Raw genomic sequence first — 21,861 nt, 5'->3', positions numbered from 1 at the left:
CCGCACGGTGTAACATTTAGAGACTTCAGTTATTCTTGATAAAAATCAGAGGAAAATTTCTGGCAATGCTCTTGTTTCTTTTTTCTTTTTTCTTTTTTTTTTTTTTTTAAGGTTTTATTTATTTATTTGACAGACAGAAATCACGGGGCTCCATCCCAGGATCCTGGGATCATGACCTGAGCCGAAGGCAGAGGCTTTAACCCACTGAGCCACCCAGGCGCCCCAATGCTCTTGTTTCTTAATATGTCTTTAATCTATTACAGCTAGATTAGTAATACTTGTTTCCAATAGGGGCTACTTTTATCCAGTGGTTATCAGATGTGCTGCCTAGACAAGTTCATCGTCATGTGAAGCGTGTAATGAAAAAACAATAAAGCACAAATGGTTTTCTTTTCTGCTTCATTTCAAGAGTTAGGAAAACTTGGCAGAATTAGATTTATGTTAACTCTATCCATTCCTTGATATTTGAAAAGAGAAGTGAAATGGGAATATCTCCCTTGTTTAGTAGTATTGCAAGGAACATGTAGTCTCTCCTGTATTTTTTCATCAACAATCAGAGTTATTTCATATTTTGTACAAGTTTTAAATGTATCCAACATCTGTTTTTAATCAAGAGCCATTACTGCCTTATGATTATCGAACTTACATCTACATTTGCTTTCTGGTGAAAAATAATAACCCTTCTGTTCTGAGGTGAACTAAATGTGAGTGATGTGATAAGATCAAACAATGATCTCATTGAGCACAGGAACATATATTCTGTAAGGGGTGGATTGCAGAATAGTCCTTCAAACCCAAACAAAACCATTTTCCATAAACCCCTCCAAAGTGCAAAAGAATAAAACTGAAATAGGAAAAGGCAAAGAGTCAGTTATTAAAGGGGAATATAAATAATTTAACAATAAAAATAAATATCTTCTTCAGAATGAAATATAAAAGAGGTTCAATGTGTTCAGTAAACATCACTAGGAAAAGTGGACTTTAGCTGCCAACTTGAAGTTGCTGATGTTTTTTGGAGAGAGCTTAGATTCCCAGGTTATACAGTGCTCCCTCCCACAGACTCTGACATGTATATAAACTCCGAGCTCTCCAAAGCCACTGCCAGTTCTCTTCGTGGACTAACTGCAACGGAGAGACTAAAGATGATTCCCTTCTTACCTATATTTTCTCTACTCTTGCTGGTTGTTGTTAACCCTGCAAACGCCAATGGCCATTATGACAAGATTTTGGCTCATAGCCGAATCAGGGGCCGGGATCAGGGGTAAGTCAGTGGTTAGGTTTTATAAATCTTTCTTTTTCTTTTACTTGGCTTGTTATATGTGTATCTTTAAAGTTCCTTAAATACACCGAGGTCTTTTTTTCTTTCTACATTAAAAAGTAGTATGAAAAAGGAAAAAAAAGGAGTATTCTGTGATTTGTAGATGCTTATAGTTTAAATTTTAAACTTTAAAAATTACTGTCAAAATAATTTGCATGTAATTGCTTTTTTGCAGCATTATATAATTTTAACTTAATTGACTACATTTAATAGGCATTTCTTTATTATTATGCTTATTTGTATTTTTATTTCCTTCCAAAAACCTGAAATGAGGTTTCCAAAATAAAAATATATGACTAGCGCTTTCATTATGTGAACAGGTTTGAAATATTTCACATGTTGTGAAGGAAATTTTCATTTAAGTTATGTATGAAAATTTAAAAATTATTAATGTAACTAGTTCTTCGAATATTTTAAAGCATTTAAGAATGCTTTTAAATTCTGCATTCTGCAAAATTTGCAAACATATTTCTTGGAATAAATTTAACTACAACTTAGCATTTTTAAAGTTAATAGGAATAATTTAGTAACTTAACCAACCATTTATAATTTTTTTAAATGAATCTTGGCATTTCTTCTAATGTCTCAAAGGAATTTTCTCACATTGCTCAAAAGTTCCTTTGCTTTACAGTGCAAATAAGACTTCCTATCTCTTTAAGAGAGAAAGACTCTTAAAATTCTGGCAGAGGATGTTCTGATCTACAATTTCCACTCAAAGAAATATATTTTCCTTTGTGCAGCCATATTATTCAGTTAATTGTAGCACTCATTTCTTCTGTGATTGCTTACCTAGAAAATTATAGCATATGTTGTCTTTGGACCTAGTAAAAACTGTCTCTTTTCCTTTCTTGGTTCCTCATTGTTCCAGAGTCCGTTGTTCCATATTAGAGACCAAAATGAGCACGTTTGGTTTAAAAAGGGTCAGTGACATTGGCTTACTATAAAAGTAATATGAATGAAAACAAAATTAAGTTGAACTTAATGCTGCTTGAATATTCCTACTAGCTTAAGTTTTGGAACACTGGTGTTTGGATGTATAATTTCCTCTCTCTTTTTCTCTCCCATAGACTTTAGTTTTTCTGATGAATCAGTAAGCTTGGATCAACAAGTAGATTTGTGCAAGACTAGAATCACATGTTTCAAAATTGAGTCCACATGCTGATTTCTTTTTTCTGAACCATGTGACATGAGGATATGAAAAAGTCATTGTCATTAGGACATTAACTTTCTTCTCTTCCATGTATTCTAGCCCAAATGTCTGCGCCCTTCAACAGATTTTAGGCACCAAAAAGAAATATTTCAGCACTTGTAGGAATTGGTACCAAGGTGCCATCTGTGGAAAGAAAACGTAAGTTTCATCTTTTTCCTAATGCACCAGTCCCAGAGATGTCTATTTCTTTCCTTGGACATATACACCATTTTACTTGAAAAAAATTCTCCCAAATTGCAAGCTTTAAAACGAAAACTGGATCATAAATGTGAATTAAGAAATTCTCTCTATATTTCTACCTCTGCTAGTGGACCTCTCATGAGCCCTGAATTTATGTGTCATGGAGGTCCAAAGGAAAAAAAATTACATGGCGCTGTATAGAACCAGTGTGACACCATGGCATTTCTATCCTTGTTATGGCCCTCTTTTTTGGAGAAGACACTTAATCTCTGTGCTTCATTTCATAAAAATGGTTACCTCAGTTTCCTCATTTTATTAAAAAAAAAAAAAAGATCCAGAAGAACAAATTGATCTAAAATATCAGGATTTTTGAAGCGCTAATTAATGTTCACCTACATCCATTTGGAAATTATCTGAAATACTCCAGTTTGCCTCAAAATTTTCATCAAAGCTTGAATTTGGAAAGAATTTAAGCTTTATATCTTCATTTAATCCAGTTATTTCATCCCAAACTACCAGATCCGCAGGGGTCCAATAAGTGTAAGGCCTGTCATTACATCTACTATTTCAGTAGCCTGAAAGACAATTACTCTTTATTTAGATATGTATTTCACTGATTAACTTAAAATTAGAAAATATTTTCATTACTTGATAGAAATGTGTATTTGTTTAATTAATCAATAAGTGTTGGTGGAAAATTACAATCGTGGGCAAATAAAAGTTGAGAATTACTCATGTGGTCCAAGTTCTTCATTTTAAAGTGAAGGATCTGAGTCATAGAGTAAGTTACTGTATTAGAAAAAGTAGAGATACCATTGCTGGCTAAAAAACCAGTGCTTCCCATTGATTTGGACTCCACTTTCAACGAAAGAGGACTTGAGAAACAAATATCTGAATGAGAACCTGCTTACTACATCATCATTAAACTTCAGTTACCCTAAATAGGTGGAAGGATTGGGGGATTATTCAAAACTTATTTCTAACTTAACAATGTTGGTACAAATACTAAACACAGCATCACTTAACTTCTTGGAGCTTTCATTTCTTTACCTGTGAAATGTGGATTTTATAGTTACAGAGTTTTGGGGGCGATGGTAGAATGATTTGATGAATGTGAAATTGCTAAGTAACTCACAATATCAATTGTCCTTAAATTTAAAGTACTTAAACAAATGGATATGTGTGGGTGGGAAAAGGAACTGTGACCAGATGCTTATCTAAAATGCATAAGATTATCTTTATTTCCAGATAAAAATAATGTATTCAGTGCATATAACCTTAGCTGGACTCTACTTCTCCGTGGTCACTAGATCTAGGACGCCACAGAACTTTGCTGTCTGTTCCTGTTCATTTGCTTACTAGAGTTTCAACTGATGATACTTTTTGGCCTAGACTTTATTCTTATTAGTTTGCAGACATCTGCTAGACTCATGAGTCATTCACACAGTTACAATGTAAGTCAGTGGTTGCAGTGATCTTGCCTATGATGCAAACTGGACCTCAGCTGGGAACTACAAGGCTCTGGATTCTCTTCCCTTTGTTCTTCATATTCATGGTTACCATGAGGCATATTTGGAATGCACACCGACTACATAAGGACCTGCTCTCTGAATTTATTCAGGGGATATCTTTATTATATCCTTCCTGGAAGTTAGGAAAGTATGATATAATCTCATTTTAACCATCTAAATATATTAGAGATGCCAAGGCTTGTACAAAGGTTATGCCAACATTCTTTCTTGTTATCCATTAAAAAAAAAAAAAAAAATCCTGCTTTGAAGGCTGGCTTTTTACCAGAAACATAACAGTGTCTCCTTTGTTAAATTATATTAGCTTATTTCTCCCAAGTAGCTTCATTTTCACAAACATATTTACATCTGTGCTCTGAAATAAATGTAAATGCTAGATATTAGTTTTGAATAATCAAATAAATCAATAACCTGACAACAGGAATGCCTGTTTTGCCATCTGCTTGCAGCTGCTAAAATTTCCATAGACATCTTTAGGACTTTTTGTATCAGTTGACAGAAATGTTTGTCTTTTGGTTGAACAGTTGCTTTGCAGATTTGAAGGAAGTAATTGGGCAGGCCTACTGATAAACATGAATTTCCCAAGTTTAAGATAGTTCCTACAATATATATTGGCCGAATAATACAGTATTTTGTAGACTCCTTCCAGCTGGTATTTTCATGAGATTCTAGATAGCTAATCAGAAAATGAAGATAAATTTTCCACTTTCAGAGATGTACATAGTAATGATTTTTCTTTACTCTTGTTTTGTCCTACTAACCATGTGGGAAATTTAAGTTTTGTATAGAAATAAATGTTCTCCTGAATAAACCTACAATTTGTTTTTCAAATATCAACTCAGATAACCATGTTGTTCAACTATCAGCTGAAATTGCAGCTGTTTTGGATTTTATTCCATCTGTTGCACTAATTGTCTACATTAAGGTTAATCCTTGGGTCATATTAGCATGTGTTACAGAAATTTTTGTTACATTAACAATTTCCTCTTCTAGTCACTCTTTACAAGTCAGTACTGTCAATACTGGACCAATAAATATGTATCTGATTTTTCAAGTTGTTTACAATATATGCTAAAGTTAACATGTAAGAAATTCTGAATCAATCCTTTTGCATCGAAATATTCAAATTTATTTATATGAGGATCTAAGTAAATACATTGTTTCAGGGGCCATTTTAAGATTTGCATAAGACCCCCATATAGTTTCCATATGTTTCTAATACCAGCTATTCTTGAAATTATTTTAAAATTGATGAACAATTTGAAATTGGCATTTCCCACTTAATTTTGTCCATTTTTAAAATCTATCAAATATCTTTGAGTCAGTTTCCATGCCAGAAATTTTTTTCTCATTCATCTTTCATTTTTTACTGCATACATGTATATGCATAAATAATGTTACATTCTACTTTTTAAATTGACATTAAGAAAATAAAGAAATGGGAACATAACAAGACCATAAACCATGGATAATCAATTAATAGACCTGGCTTTAATTTGAAAAGTTTATTTACAAACTATAGAAGACCATTTTGTATATCATTAATAATTCTACTTTTTACAAACTTGCTTTTGTTGTCATTTTTATCATACTAAGAAAAGTATTTCTTATAGTGATTTTTTTCTTAAATATATTCAAATTCTCTCATTCATTCATCTTTTTGAATATGATTATCATAACTAGAAAAAAAAGAAATAAATAATATCTGAACTACTTAATACATGTTTAGTTACTAAATTATAAGATAATCAGTCTGTAAGTAATTAAACTGTGTGACATGGGATTAATCAATTAAAAATTATAAAACAGTCTGTATTTCTTCTTTACTTATAATATTCCCCATTTAAAATTTTTATTTTGTACATTCACCTTCATATTTCTATTGAGAGGAAACAGAGCATTATGTAAATTTTTAATTAAAAATATGATGCTAGATTTTGAGGAGTCCAGAAAATGTCAAATGGACTTTGATAAAATGAAGATTAGGATTATATTTTTAATAAAGTAAGAAATAAAAACAATTATGTAGATGATTTGAGGTTACTATTTTCCAACAAAACAGAGTAATACAAACTTATTTTAGATATATCTCTGCTGAATTTTCTGGTTTGTTGCCTTAATTATGCCTATATATAACTTACTACACTTTGTTAACTTGGAAAAAATAGCATTTTCTTGAATATTGTATTGTAGAAGATTTTAAAGATTATATTTACTATGATCAAATTAATAATTCTAGGCAATTCAAACCTAAAATATTATTTTAGTTAGCAGTGGAATAGCTTTTATTGATTGGATTGGGTTAATGTATTTACTGATGTTTCTAATTTCTCATAAACTTATACTAATAAACATTTCTAACTATTTATAGTTCACAAAATGATTTCCAAAACATAATTTTATTTGAGACTCACAACTAGCCTGTGAGTAGCTATCATAGCTACTACATCCATTTTAAAAAGCTGGAGAAACTGAGACTCAAATTAGTCAAATTACTTGCTCAAGGTCATACATCTACCAAGGACAGAACTGGGAACCTCATTCATCTGCATTAAGATCCTGGAACTTTCTACAATGTCATGAAACTATATAGAGAAATCAAACTAATATAAACAAACTTGAAATCAGGGAGAAAAAAACAATTCAAAAGTCTCATAAATCATGACAATAAGTGATATATTTTTGCTGAGATTATATGGAAATGAATTTTATGTAGTTCCCCATTTTAATACGAATTTTCTTCTGATATACAGGACTGTGTTATATGAATGTTGCCCTGGTTACATGAGAATGGAAGGAATGAAAGGCTGCCCAGCAGGTAAAATTTCAATTACTGAAATGAATGAGGAACTTGTCTTATGTGAGGAAAAAGACTTGAGGTGGCTTAGCTTATAGATAAGTCAATGTGTATGTGTGTGCATATGTGTGTGTGTGTGTGTGTGTGTGTGTGTATTTAGCACCATGATAAATCCTAAGATACTGCCACCATCTTTGTGCTAATCATGCATTTTTCATGGTGACAAAGTATTAAAACATGCAGCTCATTCAGTGAATGTTGGGCCATACAACACAAACCTGATCATAAATTTAAATTCAAATGAAAAAATTAAATGAAAATCCTCTCTACAAAATCCATCTTTGACATTGTCTAGAAACGTGGAGTGGACTAGTTGGGAAGGCATAATTTTCTGTAACCAAACAGCTCTGATTTTATAACATCCCTCATGTTGAAAATTGTTTTCTAAAATTGCCAACTAAAAAAAAAAGAAGTTAATCTAGTTCCTCTCTGAAATAACAGCCATTCAGGTATTTAACACCAACCATCACATACTTCCACTGGTTACCCTCTCTTTCTCAATAGATTTCTCTTCCCTGAGCTAATCGTTCCCAGTTCTTCTAATATAACATAAACTTTGAGGCCCTCACCATTATGGACACCAATGCATAAAAATCCTCTAATCCAGTCATCTTTCTGAATGTGAATCTAAACTGGTGTCTGCATTCTTTGTGGTTCCCGGCAGCCGAGAGAATAAAATCAAGACAAATACTTCACTTTTGGGAGCCCCTGAATTTTGGTTCGTGTCATTGGTAACCAAGTCTTATCATTAGCTTGTAATGAATTTATGACCAATTACAATTAATTAAAATTCTTTCTATCAAGTCATGCCTTTCTCTAGGATTTATTTTTTCAGCATGGGCATAAGGACACACATGGAGCTCTGTTATTTTTAACTTGTTAATTTTGACTCATTTTCCCCATCTTTTTGGGGTTTTCTTTGGGGGGGGTCTTGATTTTATAATTTATTAATTGTCACCTAGTCTTTATATATTCACAAATGTAATAACCATTTCTCCTATGATATTATCCAAATCATATGAGTTTTCAAATAAAATAGGGTCAAAAAATGAATAAATCAGCTGCATCAGTTTTCAGGTTGGCATTCATATATTAATATTTCTTCTGAAGTTCAGGAGAAATATTCTGGAAGCATTAGATACTTCCATCTATTTCCTCCCTGAAATTATGCTCAAAAGAAGTAGGTCTCCATATTTCTTTTAAAAACCCAAATCTAGGGACACCTGGGTGGCTCAGCGGGTTAAAGCCTCTGCCTTCGGCTCAGGTCATGATCCCAGAGTCCTGGGATCGATCCCAACATCAGGCTTTCTGCTCTGCAGGAATTCTGCTCCCTCCTTTCTCTCTGCCTGCCTCTCTGCCTACTTGGGATCTCTGTCTGTCAAATAAATAAGTAAAATCTTAAAAAAAATTTTTTTAAAACCCAAGTCTATAAAAATTAATAACCCAGTACCTTACAGTATTACACCATTTAGGAGTTTAAGCCAACATAGAAGAAAATATTACCTTTGCCATTCTCAGTGAGACGTGAGGAGCATCTTTTTTTTTTTCAGTGAATCAGAAATATTTGCTGATAATTATAGTTCAACTATTATTGACATAGCAGGAGTCACAACTATATACACTAATACGTAATACATAATGTTAATCAGGATAATTTAAAATTCATTTTTCCTCAACACAAAGGATATATGAAATAATAGTTTTCAATATTGTTTTATTATTTAGCCCTTAAAAGACAGCTTTTGTGTAAGATTGATAATTCATATAATTTTATTGCTAAAATTATCAGTTAAATGTATTAAGGAATTTAGTAAAAATTTAAATGATTGTGAAATAATAACCTTGAAATATTGTCCTAAGTAATTCTTCATGTCTTCATTATTTCAGTTTTGCCAATTGACCATGTTTATGGCACTCTGGGCATCGTGGGAGCCACCACAACACAGCACTATTCTGATGTCTCAAGACTGAGGGAAGAAATTGAAGGAAAGGGATCATTCACTTACTTTGCACCGAGTAATGAAGCTTGGGACAACTTGGATTCTGTAATTCATTATTTTTATTAATATAATTATTTTTATTGTGATTTCATTTTAATTGATTTATTAACTTGGAAACTAATAGAGATCTTTTTTTTCTTTAAGATTTTATTTATTTATTTGACAGAGAGAGATCACAAGTAGGCAGAGAGGCAGGCAGAGAGAAAGGAAGGGAAGCAGGCTCACTGCTGAACAGAGAGCCCAATGTGGGACTCGATCCCAGGACCCTGAGATCATGACCTGAGCCGAAGGCAGCGGCCCAACCCACTGAGCCACCCAGGCCCTCTCTTTTGTTATACATATATGATGATACATAAAAGAATGAGATATTAAGTATAAGGATGAAAGCATTTTAATATATCCAAATATGGAATACCTCCCCAGTAGTTTCATAGACTAATTTAAAAAAGGCAAACCAAGGGTGGCCTGCACTGGTGTTTATCATTATTCTATTTTACTCCTTTCCTCTTTCCTTTTTGATTGGGAAGAAACATATTGAATTTTAGATGACCTATCTAACAGAAAGGTAAGTTAAGAAGTCTAGTGGAATTTAAAATTTATTATAAGGCATATTATAAATATATAAATTATTTTAATTATATGTAAATATATTTGGCTGCTCAGATATTGACATTTATAAATATGTATGAATATTTAAATGAAGCATTATAAATAATGCTTTTGATTTTCAGACTTTTTGTACATAATCTGTAATACACTAAATTTCCAATCTGTAAAACTGGTATAGAAATATATTCCTACATTCTACAGGATATGAAGGCAAATCGATAATTATGACTAGAGTCAAATAATATTTAGTAAGGCAGGATCTTCTAGATATTATCTTGCTACATTAACTGTGTGGTTAATTGTTGCATTATGGAACTCTCTCTGTTGGTTGCCATTGATCTCATCTCTTAACCACCTTTCTGGGTCTTTTTGCTGACTCCTCTTCTTCCTTCACTTAATAATGAGTCTTACTAAAGTCTCTTCTGGGAATTAGACTTTGCTCTTTATATACCCTTCTAATGGCTTCAGCCATAGCTTCAGTGCATATAACCATGAAATCTGTTTCTGTAGTTGTTCTCCTTGGAACCTCAGGAAAATATTTCTAATGTCCATTTTAATACTTCTCCTTGGATATACCACTTAATATTTCTCCTTAGATATACCACTTCATCTTTAAACAAAAAGTTATCTAAAACATGTGCCATTTTCTTTCTCCCCACAAACAACTGCTCTTCTGTTGCCTTTTTTTCCATAATTGGCAGTACCCATCTGAAGTGTTTAGACTTGAAAGTGGTGATTCATTCTACTCCTGCTCTAATTCTTAACTATTGTTAGTAATCAATGTCTCATGTTTCATCCTCACTAATATCTTCATTTTTGCTCTACATTTTCACAAGATTAACCTTCCCAAAGCCCAGTCTAATTGTTTTATTCCAATACAATAAAATCTTCAGTGGCTCCTTGTTGCCAGTTTACTCAGGCATTGAAGTCTTCCACATTATTGTCCCACACACTTTTCTAAAACTCCTTCTTAATGTTATCTAAGAAACATAAAGTATATGCTAACCAACATGAATAAAATCTTTTCTCCCAACATTCATCCCTGTGTCAGCAACTGGACTTAAAATGATCACTACTATTCCTACCCTATCTACTCTTTAATGCCTATCCCCAAGCCTTGAATAGTTGCCTTTCCTCATTTTACCCCTAGTGTAATTATAAATATTTTAATGATGAACTGCAATAAAATAAACTTCTAACATTTCAATTTTTCCTAGGATATCCGGAGAGGCTTGGAGAGTAATGTAAATGTTGAATTACTGAATGCTTTACATAGCCATATGGTTAATAACAGAATGTTGACCAAGGACTTAAAAAATGGCATGATTATTCCTTCAATGTATAACAATTTGGGGCTTTTCATTAACCATTATCCTAATGGGGTAAGTTTCATGAATAAAAAGTACATTTCAGAGCAATATCACCTTTAATTTTGTCTATACCTTTTATATTATGTTCACAGAAATAGTAAAATGTTAGTGAATGTAAGCACTATATTGTGATTTCCCCCCACATTTAGAGCATGCAAATTTCTAATTCAGTAGCTGACTTCTATAGAGAGTGGTTGTGAGGAGGAAATTAAGTTCACAGATCATTGACAGTAGACTTAGATGTCCTAAAAAAAAAAAAAAGGAAATTTTAGTAGTTGATGTGTTTGAAAAATAATAACTACAGAAAAATAGTAAATAAGAATTTATCAAAGAATATCAGAGAATGAGTATTCCTTTATTCACTCTCTAGCTACTATACTGATTTAGGTTCTTCTGTGTGTAGATAAAAGCCCTTGTGGGAAACTTCCAACAGGATCATAGGGCTCTTCCAATAAATTTCCAGAGATGAAAAGGGTCAGTGATGAGGTAATAATTGGGAAATTACTGGAATAGAACTGATTATATTTGTGCAATAACTATTTCTCTCTTTCAGAACTTACTTTAGGACTGATAAACTTTTTCGTGTAATTCACTGACCTGCAGTTCAAACAGTTTATGACTATCTCTATAAAAGGAAGAGAGGGGGAAAAAAAGCAATAACTCAAATGAAAAAAATGCTTTTTCTCCTTATTTTCTAGATATGTTATGTGTAACTGGACTAGGTTTTCAACTGGTCCTGTTTTCTCTTAGTTTCTTTTTTAGACAGAGCGATATATGTCTTTATCCTCAACATTTACATTTAGAATGTTGGCTCCTTCATGTTACATTTACTAGTAGAAATGAAAGATAGATAATGGCCTTGCAATCTCAGTGGTCAATTGATGGCTCTGATTTCTGCACTTTGATTTTCTCAAATAATTACAGGTTGTCACTGTTAACTGCGCTCGAATCATCCATGGGAACCAGATTGCAACAAATGGTGTTGTACATGTCATTGACCGTGTCCTTACACAAATTGGTACCTCAATTCAAGACTTCATTGAAGCAGAAGATGACCTCTCATCTTTTAGGGTAAGTATAAGAAATAACAGCAGATTGTCTTGCATCATTGAAATCTAACAATAAAAATGTTATTTTAGGGGCACCTGGGTGGCTCAGTGGGTTAAAGCCTCTGCCTTCTGCTCAGGTCATGATCCCAGGGTCCTGGGATTGAGCCCTGCATCGGGCTCTCTGCTCGGCGGGGAGCCTGCTTCCTCCAATCTCTCTCTCGGCCTACTTGTGATTTCTGTCTGTCAAATAAATAAATAAAAATCTTTTTAAAAAAATGGCATTTTAAAAATCTGGCAGAAGTGTAACAAATCTATTTCTTGAAATGAAAAGAGTTTTATTCTACATGGAAGAAATCATCCCATACAAGTATAATAATACTTGTGTGGACATGATAAATACCCAATAGTTAGTTATGTGCCCATAGTGTATTCACTGTATTTAGTATGTGTCCATCTCAGTTATATGTACTGCTGGATATTGCTAGAGTCACACAAACATGGGCAGGATTCCCATTCTTACAAACAGGTTTGAGGAAACTTGGAAAGGATGTAGTTTGTTGTGCCAATAAATCATGTTTTAAAGATCTAACAAGAGCAAACTTCTATAATTTTATACAGAATCAACTCCCTCATGACAGCCTAGTTTAAGTGTATTGTGATTTTCTTTTGGATCTGCAACGTGCAAGCCTCTAACAAGCACATTTGTGTTTTAGGCAGCTGCTATCACATCTGATATACTGGAGTCCCTTGGAAGAGACGGTCACTTCACACTCTTTGCTCCCACCAATGAGGCTTTTGAGAAACTTCCACGAGGTGTCCTAGAAAGGATCATGGGAGACAAAGTGGCTTCTGAAGGTACTAAAACGTCCTCCTCTCTGAGAAGTCTCCCAGAATTCCAAGAAAAGAAAATAAAAAAAAAAAAATTAAGTCATGCACATATTATCAGCTTTGATAAGCAAAGGCAAAGAAAAACTTGTGTTCTAAGTGGACTACAAAATCTTAAAAAAAAAAAACAAAGCCTTTGAAAGAGTCAGCAGAGTAATTATATAATTAATAATTAATTTAAAAATAATATCATAAAGATCATATTCTTTTTTATTGTTTTCAAGTAAATAAGTAACAGGCATTTAAAAGGATTTAGCTATGGTTTAAAAGAAATATTAGATTATCAAATTTTAATATCATACATGTATTACATAATGCTTTTAATTCTAAATTTATGCTAAAATATATAATTAAGTTAAGAAAATTACACGGTTCTCTTGGTCTATTATTTATTTATACATAGAATTTGGCTTCATTCTAGTCTCTCTATTTTCAAATAGATTTTATGTTGTGAGGAGTACATTTAACTAACATTTAACCAATTTAAAATGAGAAATTTTGATGATACAGCTATAGAGATAACACGGTTGAAAGACAGATCCCTTCAGATATCTTCCAAGAAATCATCTTTACTTTGGCTACTCTCCAGATGTCTTCTTTAGGGAATTATTTGTCCTATCCTTCTCCTCTATTAAACTCTTTATAAATCATATGAAGCTATTCTGTTATGAGTGGTTTATACAAGATGCTGCTTGGTTGTTTAAGAATAGGTATCTCTAGTAAATACAGGGATCATTCTTCTTGTTTTCATGTCAGAAATTACCTTCTTATGAGAGTGGAAACTTACTCTAACACATTTTCTAAGCACTACACAAATCATTTCATGCAACTGATCTTCTCTTCTTACTTCCTACTGAGTTCATATAGTTCGTTGAAAAAGCGTTCCTAGAACTTAAACAATTAAAAACCCTTCAGTCAATACTTAGGCCTTTTTTTTTTTAATACTTAGGTCTTATATGTATTATATTTCTTAGGAATTCTCAGGTCCACAGTGAATCATGTCTTTAAGAGTTAAGTGCAATTTCCCTTGATCTCAGAACTTGCTGCTTTTCATTTGTCCTCCAGCTCTCTTGAAGTACCACCTTTTGAACACCCTCCAGTGTTCTGAAGCTATCATGGGAGGAGCAGTCTTTGAGACTCTGGAAGGAAACACCATTGAGATAGGATGTGACGGTGACAGCATAACAGTAAATGGAATCAAAATGGTGAACAAAAAAGATATCGTGACAAATAATGGTGTCATCCATTTGATTGATCAGGTCCTAATTCCCGATTCTGGTGAGCAACAGTTTTGGATTCTTCCACCTACCACTCTTTACCAGTTACGATGCCACATGACTAAATCCATAAAAAATGAATGTGTAGCATAAGGAAAGGCACGTGAAGCACAAATGCAGCAGAGTGAACTGAGCACTAGGTAGCCTGTGTAGCCACGGGCTCCTGGGTAGCACAGAACTTCCGCTTTCCCAGGCTTCTAACACTTAATATTTAAAAAGGCTCTCTCACAGTACCACAGTGAGTACCACAGTACCACAGTTTTTTTCCTGAAAGTGGAAGGACAGATCTAACCAAATGGCCAGCTTTGGATAAATGAAAGAACTATGGCACTCACAAGAGCAGAGAAAGGTGGGACATGAGCCATAGAGAATTAAAGACAATGAAACTAAGAAGCTGGAAAAATATTTTCTTTTGTAAAAATTCTCTGTGGTTATCGACCCCCCAAAACAGGAATCTGGAACTCTTACTAGGGAGGGGCAGGATATCTTATCACATTGTCATGGAAGCAAATAGCTTATAGAGAACAGCCAAGAACTGATTTACTAATTTCAGGATGATGATGATAGTAACAAAGATGACATTGTTGCGATGGTGATGGTTTACTTTACAGCCAAACAAGTTATTGAGCTGGCTGGAAATCAGCAAACCACTTTCACAGACCTCGTGGCCCAGTTAGGCTTGGCATCCGCTCTGCGGCCAGATGGGGAATATACTTTGCTGGCACCTGTGAATAATGCATTTTCAGGTATGTACTGGACACTGTCATTCCTACTCTCGCTCCCCCACCAACCCTCACACACATTTTTCTTCACCATGATTGTTTGCATTAAGGAACAACCGACATTTTACAAGGTGGTGATTATTTCTTTATTGGCTACACATTGTTAGTACTATGTCATCTCTATTAAAATGTCCTTCATTTAAAAACATTTCATTATAATAGATAAGAGCCTACAGGGAGCAAAAGTTTGTGATAAAGGGTATTCAGTTATTCTATGAAACTATTCATAATTCCAATACATACAAGGGATGTATTAGTAGATCTTAAGAAAAATTAATCTGATTTGTTTATTTAACACCAACATAATATTTAAAAATAAATAGTTGTATTTTTCCATCTCAACATTTGATATAAGGTGTCAAATTATAAATAAATAAATACAAGAGACTTTTATTATACACTTCTATATTATTATGTAAACTATTATTATAAGTACTTTATCTACTAGCTGCTCTTCAAGGATGTTGTTTAGATTGGTGTAACCTGCCACTTTTTCTAGAAAAGTGATTTCACAAAGACATATTTAAATTGTAAAGCAAATTTAGTAATTAAAAAATAAGTATCATTTTAAAAACATTTTCCCAAATGTTAAATTGTGATGCATAAAATTATTAATAAAAATTCAAATTCCTAGAAATGCTATTATTCCTCTTTGTAATAACTGTTAGGATGGTGAATGTGCTTTGATTTTCTCTTCGTAAGTAACGATGAATTTATAAATGATTTGTCAGTAGTGTCATGTGACCAGTATATATAAAATTCTCATAAAAATTAGAATAATGTTATAGCCAGGGTGCTTGGGTGGCCCAGTTGTTAAACGGCTGCTATTGCCTCAGGTTATGATCCTAGCATCCTGGGACTGAGCCACACATTGGGCTCTCTGCTTCATGGGAAGCTGCTTCTCCCTCTCCCACTCCCCCTGCATGTGTTCCCTCTCTTGCTGTATCTCTGTCAAATAAATAAGCAAAATCTTAAAAAAAAAAAAAAAAAAGAAGAAGAAGAAGAATGTTACAGTCATTTGATCAAAGAGCTCGCAGAGTTTCTAATTAGTGCATGGAATTTGTAGCCTTGAGCAGTTAGTTGACTCATATATTTTATGAGAGCAGAATCTATAATCTCCATAGTATTAGGGATTATCCATTTTCATGATTTTTTCTTATCAGGAGGAATTTTAATGCTTTCTAAGTAATCCTTTTTCTTCATGAATTTATTTATAGATGATACTCTGAGCATGGACCAGCGGCTTCTTAAATTAATTCTGCAAAATCACATATTAAAGGTAAAAGTTGGCCTTAATGAGCTTTACAATGGACAAAAGCTTGAAACCATTGGAGGCAAACAGCTCAGAGTCTTCGTCTATCGTACAGTAAGTCAATCAGAAAAAGATAAAATATCTACATTGGCCTGAATGTCAAATGACATTTCCCTGACTAAGAATATTATTAAAGCAGATGTGTCCAGAATTTTATTAATGTAGTTGTAGTAATAGTAAATATTCATAGGAAGATCGGGAACTGAGTAATGTATGAAAAGACTGTGAGGAAAGGCAACAAAAAGTGCTGGGTATTAACAATTCAGATAATTTGCATTTGTTTCATTATCTGTTCTAAAACATTAATTATTTCAGTTCTAGAAATCATAAAACTCCTCTAAAATAAGCTTTTGATTTATGGATTCCTGTAAGTTTACAAGATAATTTTTTATAGACATCTAAAGATCTCTGAACTCTAGAAAATAGTTCTAACATACTTTATCTGAGGAACTATTTCTAGAAAATATTGCTTATGAAAACTGTGCAAGTAGTGGTGCCGTTCAATTTCTGTCCAGGCCAGAGATTTTACAGAAGTCAAGCATTACCTGATACAATACACAGCAGCTGCCCAGGATGGTTCCACAATCCCAAGACACACATTTTATAAGATGCAGGAAATGGGCTGCATATACATAGATTTGTTCAAAAAACACGATAACAAAATTAATAATGTGACATAATTGATAGAACCTTATAGTCAGGAAATTATATAGTAAATAGTTGTGAAAATCTCAAAAGGCACTGAAGTCAGGGAACTTTATGGTTAAAGAGGGTCCTAAAGAGTTAGAGAGTGAAAGTTTCTTAAAGAGGGTGTAGAAGAATGGTTCAAACCTGGAGAAGAATGATGAAAAATACACACATGGAATTCTATGGAATTTTTGTTATTTATGGATGAAACTACCTGTCTGACATAGAGGGTAGTTAACTAGTACTAGAAAACCTGATTGAATAAGAAGTGTGAAGTCAGATTATGCCAGACCTTAAAAAAAGAAGTGAGATGCTATTTCCTTTGGCCAGAGAGGTTAGGAGACCTCTTAAAAGAGTCAATCCATTAACTCAGTTTTGCCTCTACTTCCACATAGGACATTTCAAGTAAGGAAATAGACAGTTGTATCTTTTCCTTCTTTGCTAGGCTGTCTGCATTGAAAATTCATGCATGGTGAGAGGAAGCAAACAAGGAAGAAATGGTGCTATTCATATATTCCGAGAAATCATCAAACCAGCAGAGAAATCCCTCCACGAAAAATTAAAACAAGATAAGCGCTTTAGGTAAGCCAAATGGATTCACTCCCACCAAAAACAAACAAACAAACAAAAAACAACAACAAAAACATGTGAACTATTGACATAGTTTTGTGTCACAGTTAGTATCCAAAAGGCATTCAATTATTCAGTATTGCTGAAAATAGAATTTAGAATAAGAAGTCCATGCAAATATTTTCAAAACTGAAATATGTTCTTAAGAGTATTTTGCTTCCTGGTGCACCATAATATGATTTGGTGAGGGAAACAATCTAATACATTGGCCTATTCCTTACAATTTTTTTTTATATCTAAGTTTTTTTAAAAAATAACAGTAAATACTAGCAAAGACTATTTTGTGGAATATTAAATGAAAAACATTCACTTCTATTTTGTCATGAAGTGTGACCTTGTCAAGTTTTGTAAGATAAACATTTAGTTTAGGAGATTTAAAAACCATATGTATATTTAAATAATTTCCCCATGATAAAACTTTCTTAACAGGTAAATTGCATTTGAAACATAAAAATGGATGAATGGGGGGCCTGGGTGGCAGAATCAGTTAAGTGTCCAACTCTTGGTTTTGACTCGGGTCATGATCTCAGGGTCGTGAGATCGAGCCCTGTGTTGGGCTCTGTGCTCAGCACAGAGTCTGCTTGGGATTCTCTCTCTCCCTCTTCCTCTGCCTCTCCCTCACCTCCTCAAATAAGAAAATAAATCTTAGGAAAAAATGCATGAAAATTTCTCATGCTTTCCACTGTAAATGGATTCTATTCTATTCCATGAATACCTAAATCTAAATCTAACAGAATAAATATGTCTTTCCTGCTTAGTGTCTTCCTCAGCCTACTTGAAGCTGCAGACTTGAAAGAGCTCCTGACACAACCTGGGGATTGGACTTTATTCGTTCCAACCAATGATGCCTTTAAGGGAATGACAAATGAAGAAAAGGAAATTCTGATTCGTGAGTAGAAGTGAATACCAGATATATTTGCCCCTAGAGTTCAGGATCTCATTTCTTCCTCAAGCATTCCTGCCCAGAAATCAACCTCAAAAATGTCCCCTCTTTAATACTCATGTCTAGCCTTAGTTTCCTTTAATTCCACTTGGAATATGCAGAAGATAACTCATTAATATTCTTAATTAACTGCTTGCTGTCATGATTGTAGAGCTAGATGTTCACTTATGCTATTTCTATTAATGTCCACACAATTAGGTGACACAATCCCCAAAATAATTTGATTTTCCTTCCTTTCAGTAGGTTGGCCAGTATTTTGAGTGAACAGACCGAAGTGACAGTTTCAACATGGCATTGATAGCAACTTGAGAGAACAATGATATGATAAGAAATTACAGTGTGGAAAAAACAAAGACAAAAAAATATGTCTATCCTTAGTCTTTCCAGCATCAAACTATCAAAAAATATAACGTGTTATAAATATACATTTCCCCCCCAGGTGACAAAAATGCCCTTCAAAACATCATCCTTTATCACCTAACACCAGGCGTTTTCATTGGAAAAGGATTCGAACCTGGTGTTACTAATATTCTGAAGACCACACAAGGAAGCAAAATCTATCTGAAAGGAGTAAGTTCTTTAGAATGAATATAGGATAGCTTTCATCTATTTTTCAATTATCTTAAAGTTAATTTTTCATTAATTTCTCTTTGACATTATCTCTTGTTTTGATAGGTAAATGATACACTTCTGGTGAACGAAGTGAAATCAAAAGAATCTGACATCATGACAACAAACGGTGTCATTCATGTTGTAGATAAACTCCTCTACCCAGCAGGTTGGTAATTATTGAACTCATTAATGAATGAAATCATTTTCAATAGAAACCTAGACTTTTATTTCACACTTTCTTATCAATATTCATCTAATCTTCCTCTTCATAGACACACCTGTTGGAAATGATCGGCTGCTGGAAATACTTAATAAACTGATCAAATACATCCAAATTAAGGTACAGAACATTATTGGGTTGTTTGCAATGTGCTGAACAGATATTGAAATTTTAACATAAAAGACTAGAAATGTATAAATAAATAAATAGGTAGATGTATGCTGGACATGGATTGCTCTTTGTTGAATATGTACCACTGGCTTACCTGTGAATAAATGACATAATTTCTTTATGGTTTTATTTAACAATATCTAATAAAAGCTACTTGGTCCCAAACAGTGTATTAAGTGTAATGGGAAATATAAGTTGAATCATAGATGGCCCTTTATTTAAAAACTTACAGCCCAATTGGAAAGAAAAAAAAAACTATAATTTTTCTATTATTAAATACCCTTGCTACAGAATAAAAGGTAAAAAACCATCACCAATCCCAGTGGTTACAGGTAAAAAGGTATTCTGCTCCTCTGTCCTTGTAGAGTCAAAGTATGAGAAAACATATGAAATACTATTTAAAAACCTATTTCACTTTAGATTAGCTATTTTATAATTTTTAATACTCTGAGTAATAAACTGGTACTTTTTATGCCATCTGGACCAATAACAGGATATTGCAAAATGAATTAAAGTGGTGCCATTATTTAGTTAATAAAACTATTAATTTCACATTACTAAAAGCAAATATTTATTTTCAGTTTGTTCGTGGTAGCACCTTCAAAGAAATCCCCATGACTGTTTACAGTAAGTATATAAAGAATATTTGTCACATAACAATGGCAAGAAGAAAAAAAAAGAAAATACAATAATTTTCTTTGTACTTGGAAACAGAATTTATTGATAATCTGGTGTTTAGAATTCTAAACAAAGACACATTTCATCCCACTTGAAGCAGGCTTAAGGTCTTGAGACCTCTCAGCCAGGGCCATACCCTTCAGATCCTATGAACTAAACTGAACTTCCCCATTCCTCAAAAAAACAGGAATGATAAGATATGAGAATAGCAGTAAAATGTAATAGCTTGCATGAAAAAGAAGCAGGGGGGAAAAAAAGACATACAAACAAAGAGGAGAGACAGCTAAAAGGCACTCCAGAGTTATCTGAAAATTCAGATGTGTAGACACAGATGTAACACTGCTGAAGGATTTGTAGCTCATTCCACCCTCAAGCCGTCAGCGGTCTAAGGACAGGGTGGACCATGGTGTGCCAAGGAATCCTAATGTTTATGAGTTGGCAGCTCAAAAACTCTTTCCATCCAAAACTGGATGAAGGAACAAAGAATTTGCCAGGTGATAAACCTAAAATTTCTAGATGCCAAGGTTCTTTTATCCCTGACTCTACCAGATTATCAAAATTAAACCTCTACTACTTAACAATGGTAAAGGTATTCCAGTCTCATAAATGTAACTTGTAGTATTCCTTTTTCAATATGGCTTTTTCTTCATCTTTCTTGTTTCCTTCTTTCTTCATAGCTTTCAAAGCAGAAATTCTTTTCATTTTGTTTTGACTCTACAATTAAACATTCAAAATGTACCAGTAGCAAAAGTATTACTTCAATTCCCACTCTTATCCTGGCCAGAAAACAATTCTATTTTATACTCTGAGCATTCTGTTATTGAGTTAAAATTTTTTTTCCTCAGGATTTACACTAGATATGGAAGAATGAAGGCAATGTAAGGAGCAAAACAAAATGTCTGCTGCTCTTCCTGATTTCAGTTGTATAATAGTAACATAAGCAAATCCAGTATCAGGCCAGCTCAGCACTATTTTAAAGATTGAGTTGGAATAGATATGATTCAACATGATATAAATTCCAGTATGGAAGTGTTCAATCTTGTATATATTTTTAAAATAAATTAAAGAATCATCATGGGCTCTATTCATCAGAAATGTTATGTCATCTTTCTCACTTAAGTTGTATATCTACAACACATTTCTTTACCTTTCCTACTTTACCCATGATAGGTCAACTACCTTCTACATAGGCCAATGAAATACTTTGTTCCATGAGCCAAAATCTTATAATTGCTTTATTTTTCTCTATTAAAATTGAATCTGCACTCACAGAAAATGTTATATTTTATGAAATCACGCAAATCTAATAAAACTCGTCTGTCTACTCAAAGCTCTTGAAACAGCTCTGAGATTTACATTCTAATGCCCGATGTTTCTTTAACCCTTGCCCAGATGGGCATGTTGCTGTTTAGAAGAACTTCAAATAGAGGTAGTAAGCAATTAAACCTAAGATTCCATTTTTGTGTTCCTTCATTGACTTGTCTCTAAAACTTCTTTAATTTCCTTGCTACATATTATTCTTGTCCCCAAAATACCATACAT

At 33.3% G+C, this 21,861-nt stretch overlaps 1 protein-coding gene across 8 annotated transcripts in view; it reads left to right on the top strand.

Moving 5' to 3' along the window:
* Positions 1 to 1,076: 1,076 nt before the first annotated feature.
* The window catches only part of POSTN (periostin), a 34,130-nt gene continuing 13,345 nt past the window's right edge, over positions 1,077 to 21,861 (top strand). For 4 of the 8 annotated variants that reach the window (XM_044249629.1, XM_044249626.1, XM_044249622.1 and 1 more), the window contains exons 1-16: positions 1,079 to 1,261; positions 2,568 to 2,666; positions 6,991 to 7,055; positions 8,982 to 9,139; positions 10,921 to 11,085; positions 11,998 to 12,144; positions 12,836 to 12,977; positions 14,073 to 14,285; positions 14,896 to 15,030; positions 16,284 to 16,432; positions 17,511 to 17,647; positions 18,454 to 18,584; positions 19,078 to 19,208; positions 19,314 to 19,416; positions 19,523 to 19,590; positions 20,223 to 20,268. In XM_044249629.1, coding sequence (XP_044105564.1) covers positions 1,143 to 1,261; positions 2,568 to 2,666; positions 6,991 to 7,055; positions 8,982 to 9,139; positions 10,921 to 11,085; positions 11,998 to 12,144; positions 12,836 to 12,977; positions 14,073 to 14,285; positions 14,896 to 15,030; positions 16,284 to 16,432; positions 17,511 to 17,647; positions 18,454 to 18,584; positions 19,078 to 19,208; positions 19,314 to 19,416; positions 19,523 to 19,590; positions 20,223 to 20,268 — 2,008 coding nt within the window. In that variant the 5' untranslated portion in view covers positions 1,079 to 1,142. Of the gene's footprint in view, positions 1,262 to 2,567; positions 2,667 to 6,990; positions 7,056 to 8,981; positions 9,140 to 10,920; positions 11,086 to 11,997; positions 12,145 to 12,835; positions 12,978 to 14,072; positions 14,286 to 14,895; positions 15,031 to 16,283; positions 16,433 to 17,510; positions 17,648 to 18,453; positions 18,585 to 19,077; positions 19,209 to 19,313; positions 19,417 to 19,522; positions 19,591 to 20,222; positions 20,269 to 21,861 lie in introns of all 8 variants that reach the window. The other 4 variants (XM_044249625.1, XM_044249621.1, XM_044249627.1 and 1 more) reach the window with 3 other exon arrangements.

This window comes from Neovison vison, chromosome 5 (genome assembly GCF_020171115.1).
Source record: "Neovison vison isolate M4711 chromosome 5, ASM_NN_V1, whole genome shotgun sequence".
In the NCBI taxonomy this organism is placed as follows: domain Eukaryota; kingdom Metazoa; phylum Chordata; class Mammalia; order Carnivora; family Mustelidae; genus Neogale; species Neogale vison.
This window is presented reverse-complemented; position numbering and strand designations above follow the sequence as displayed.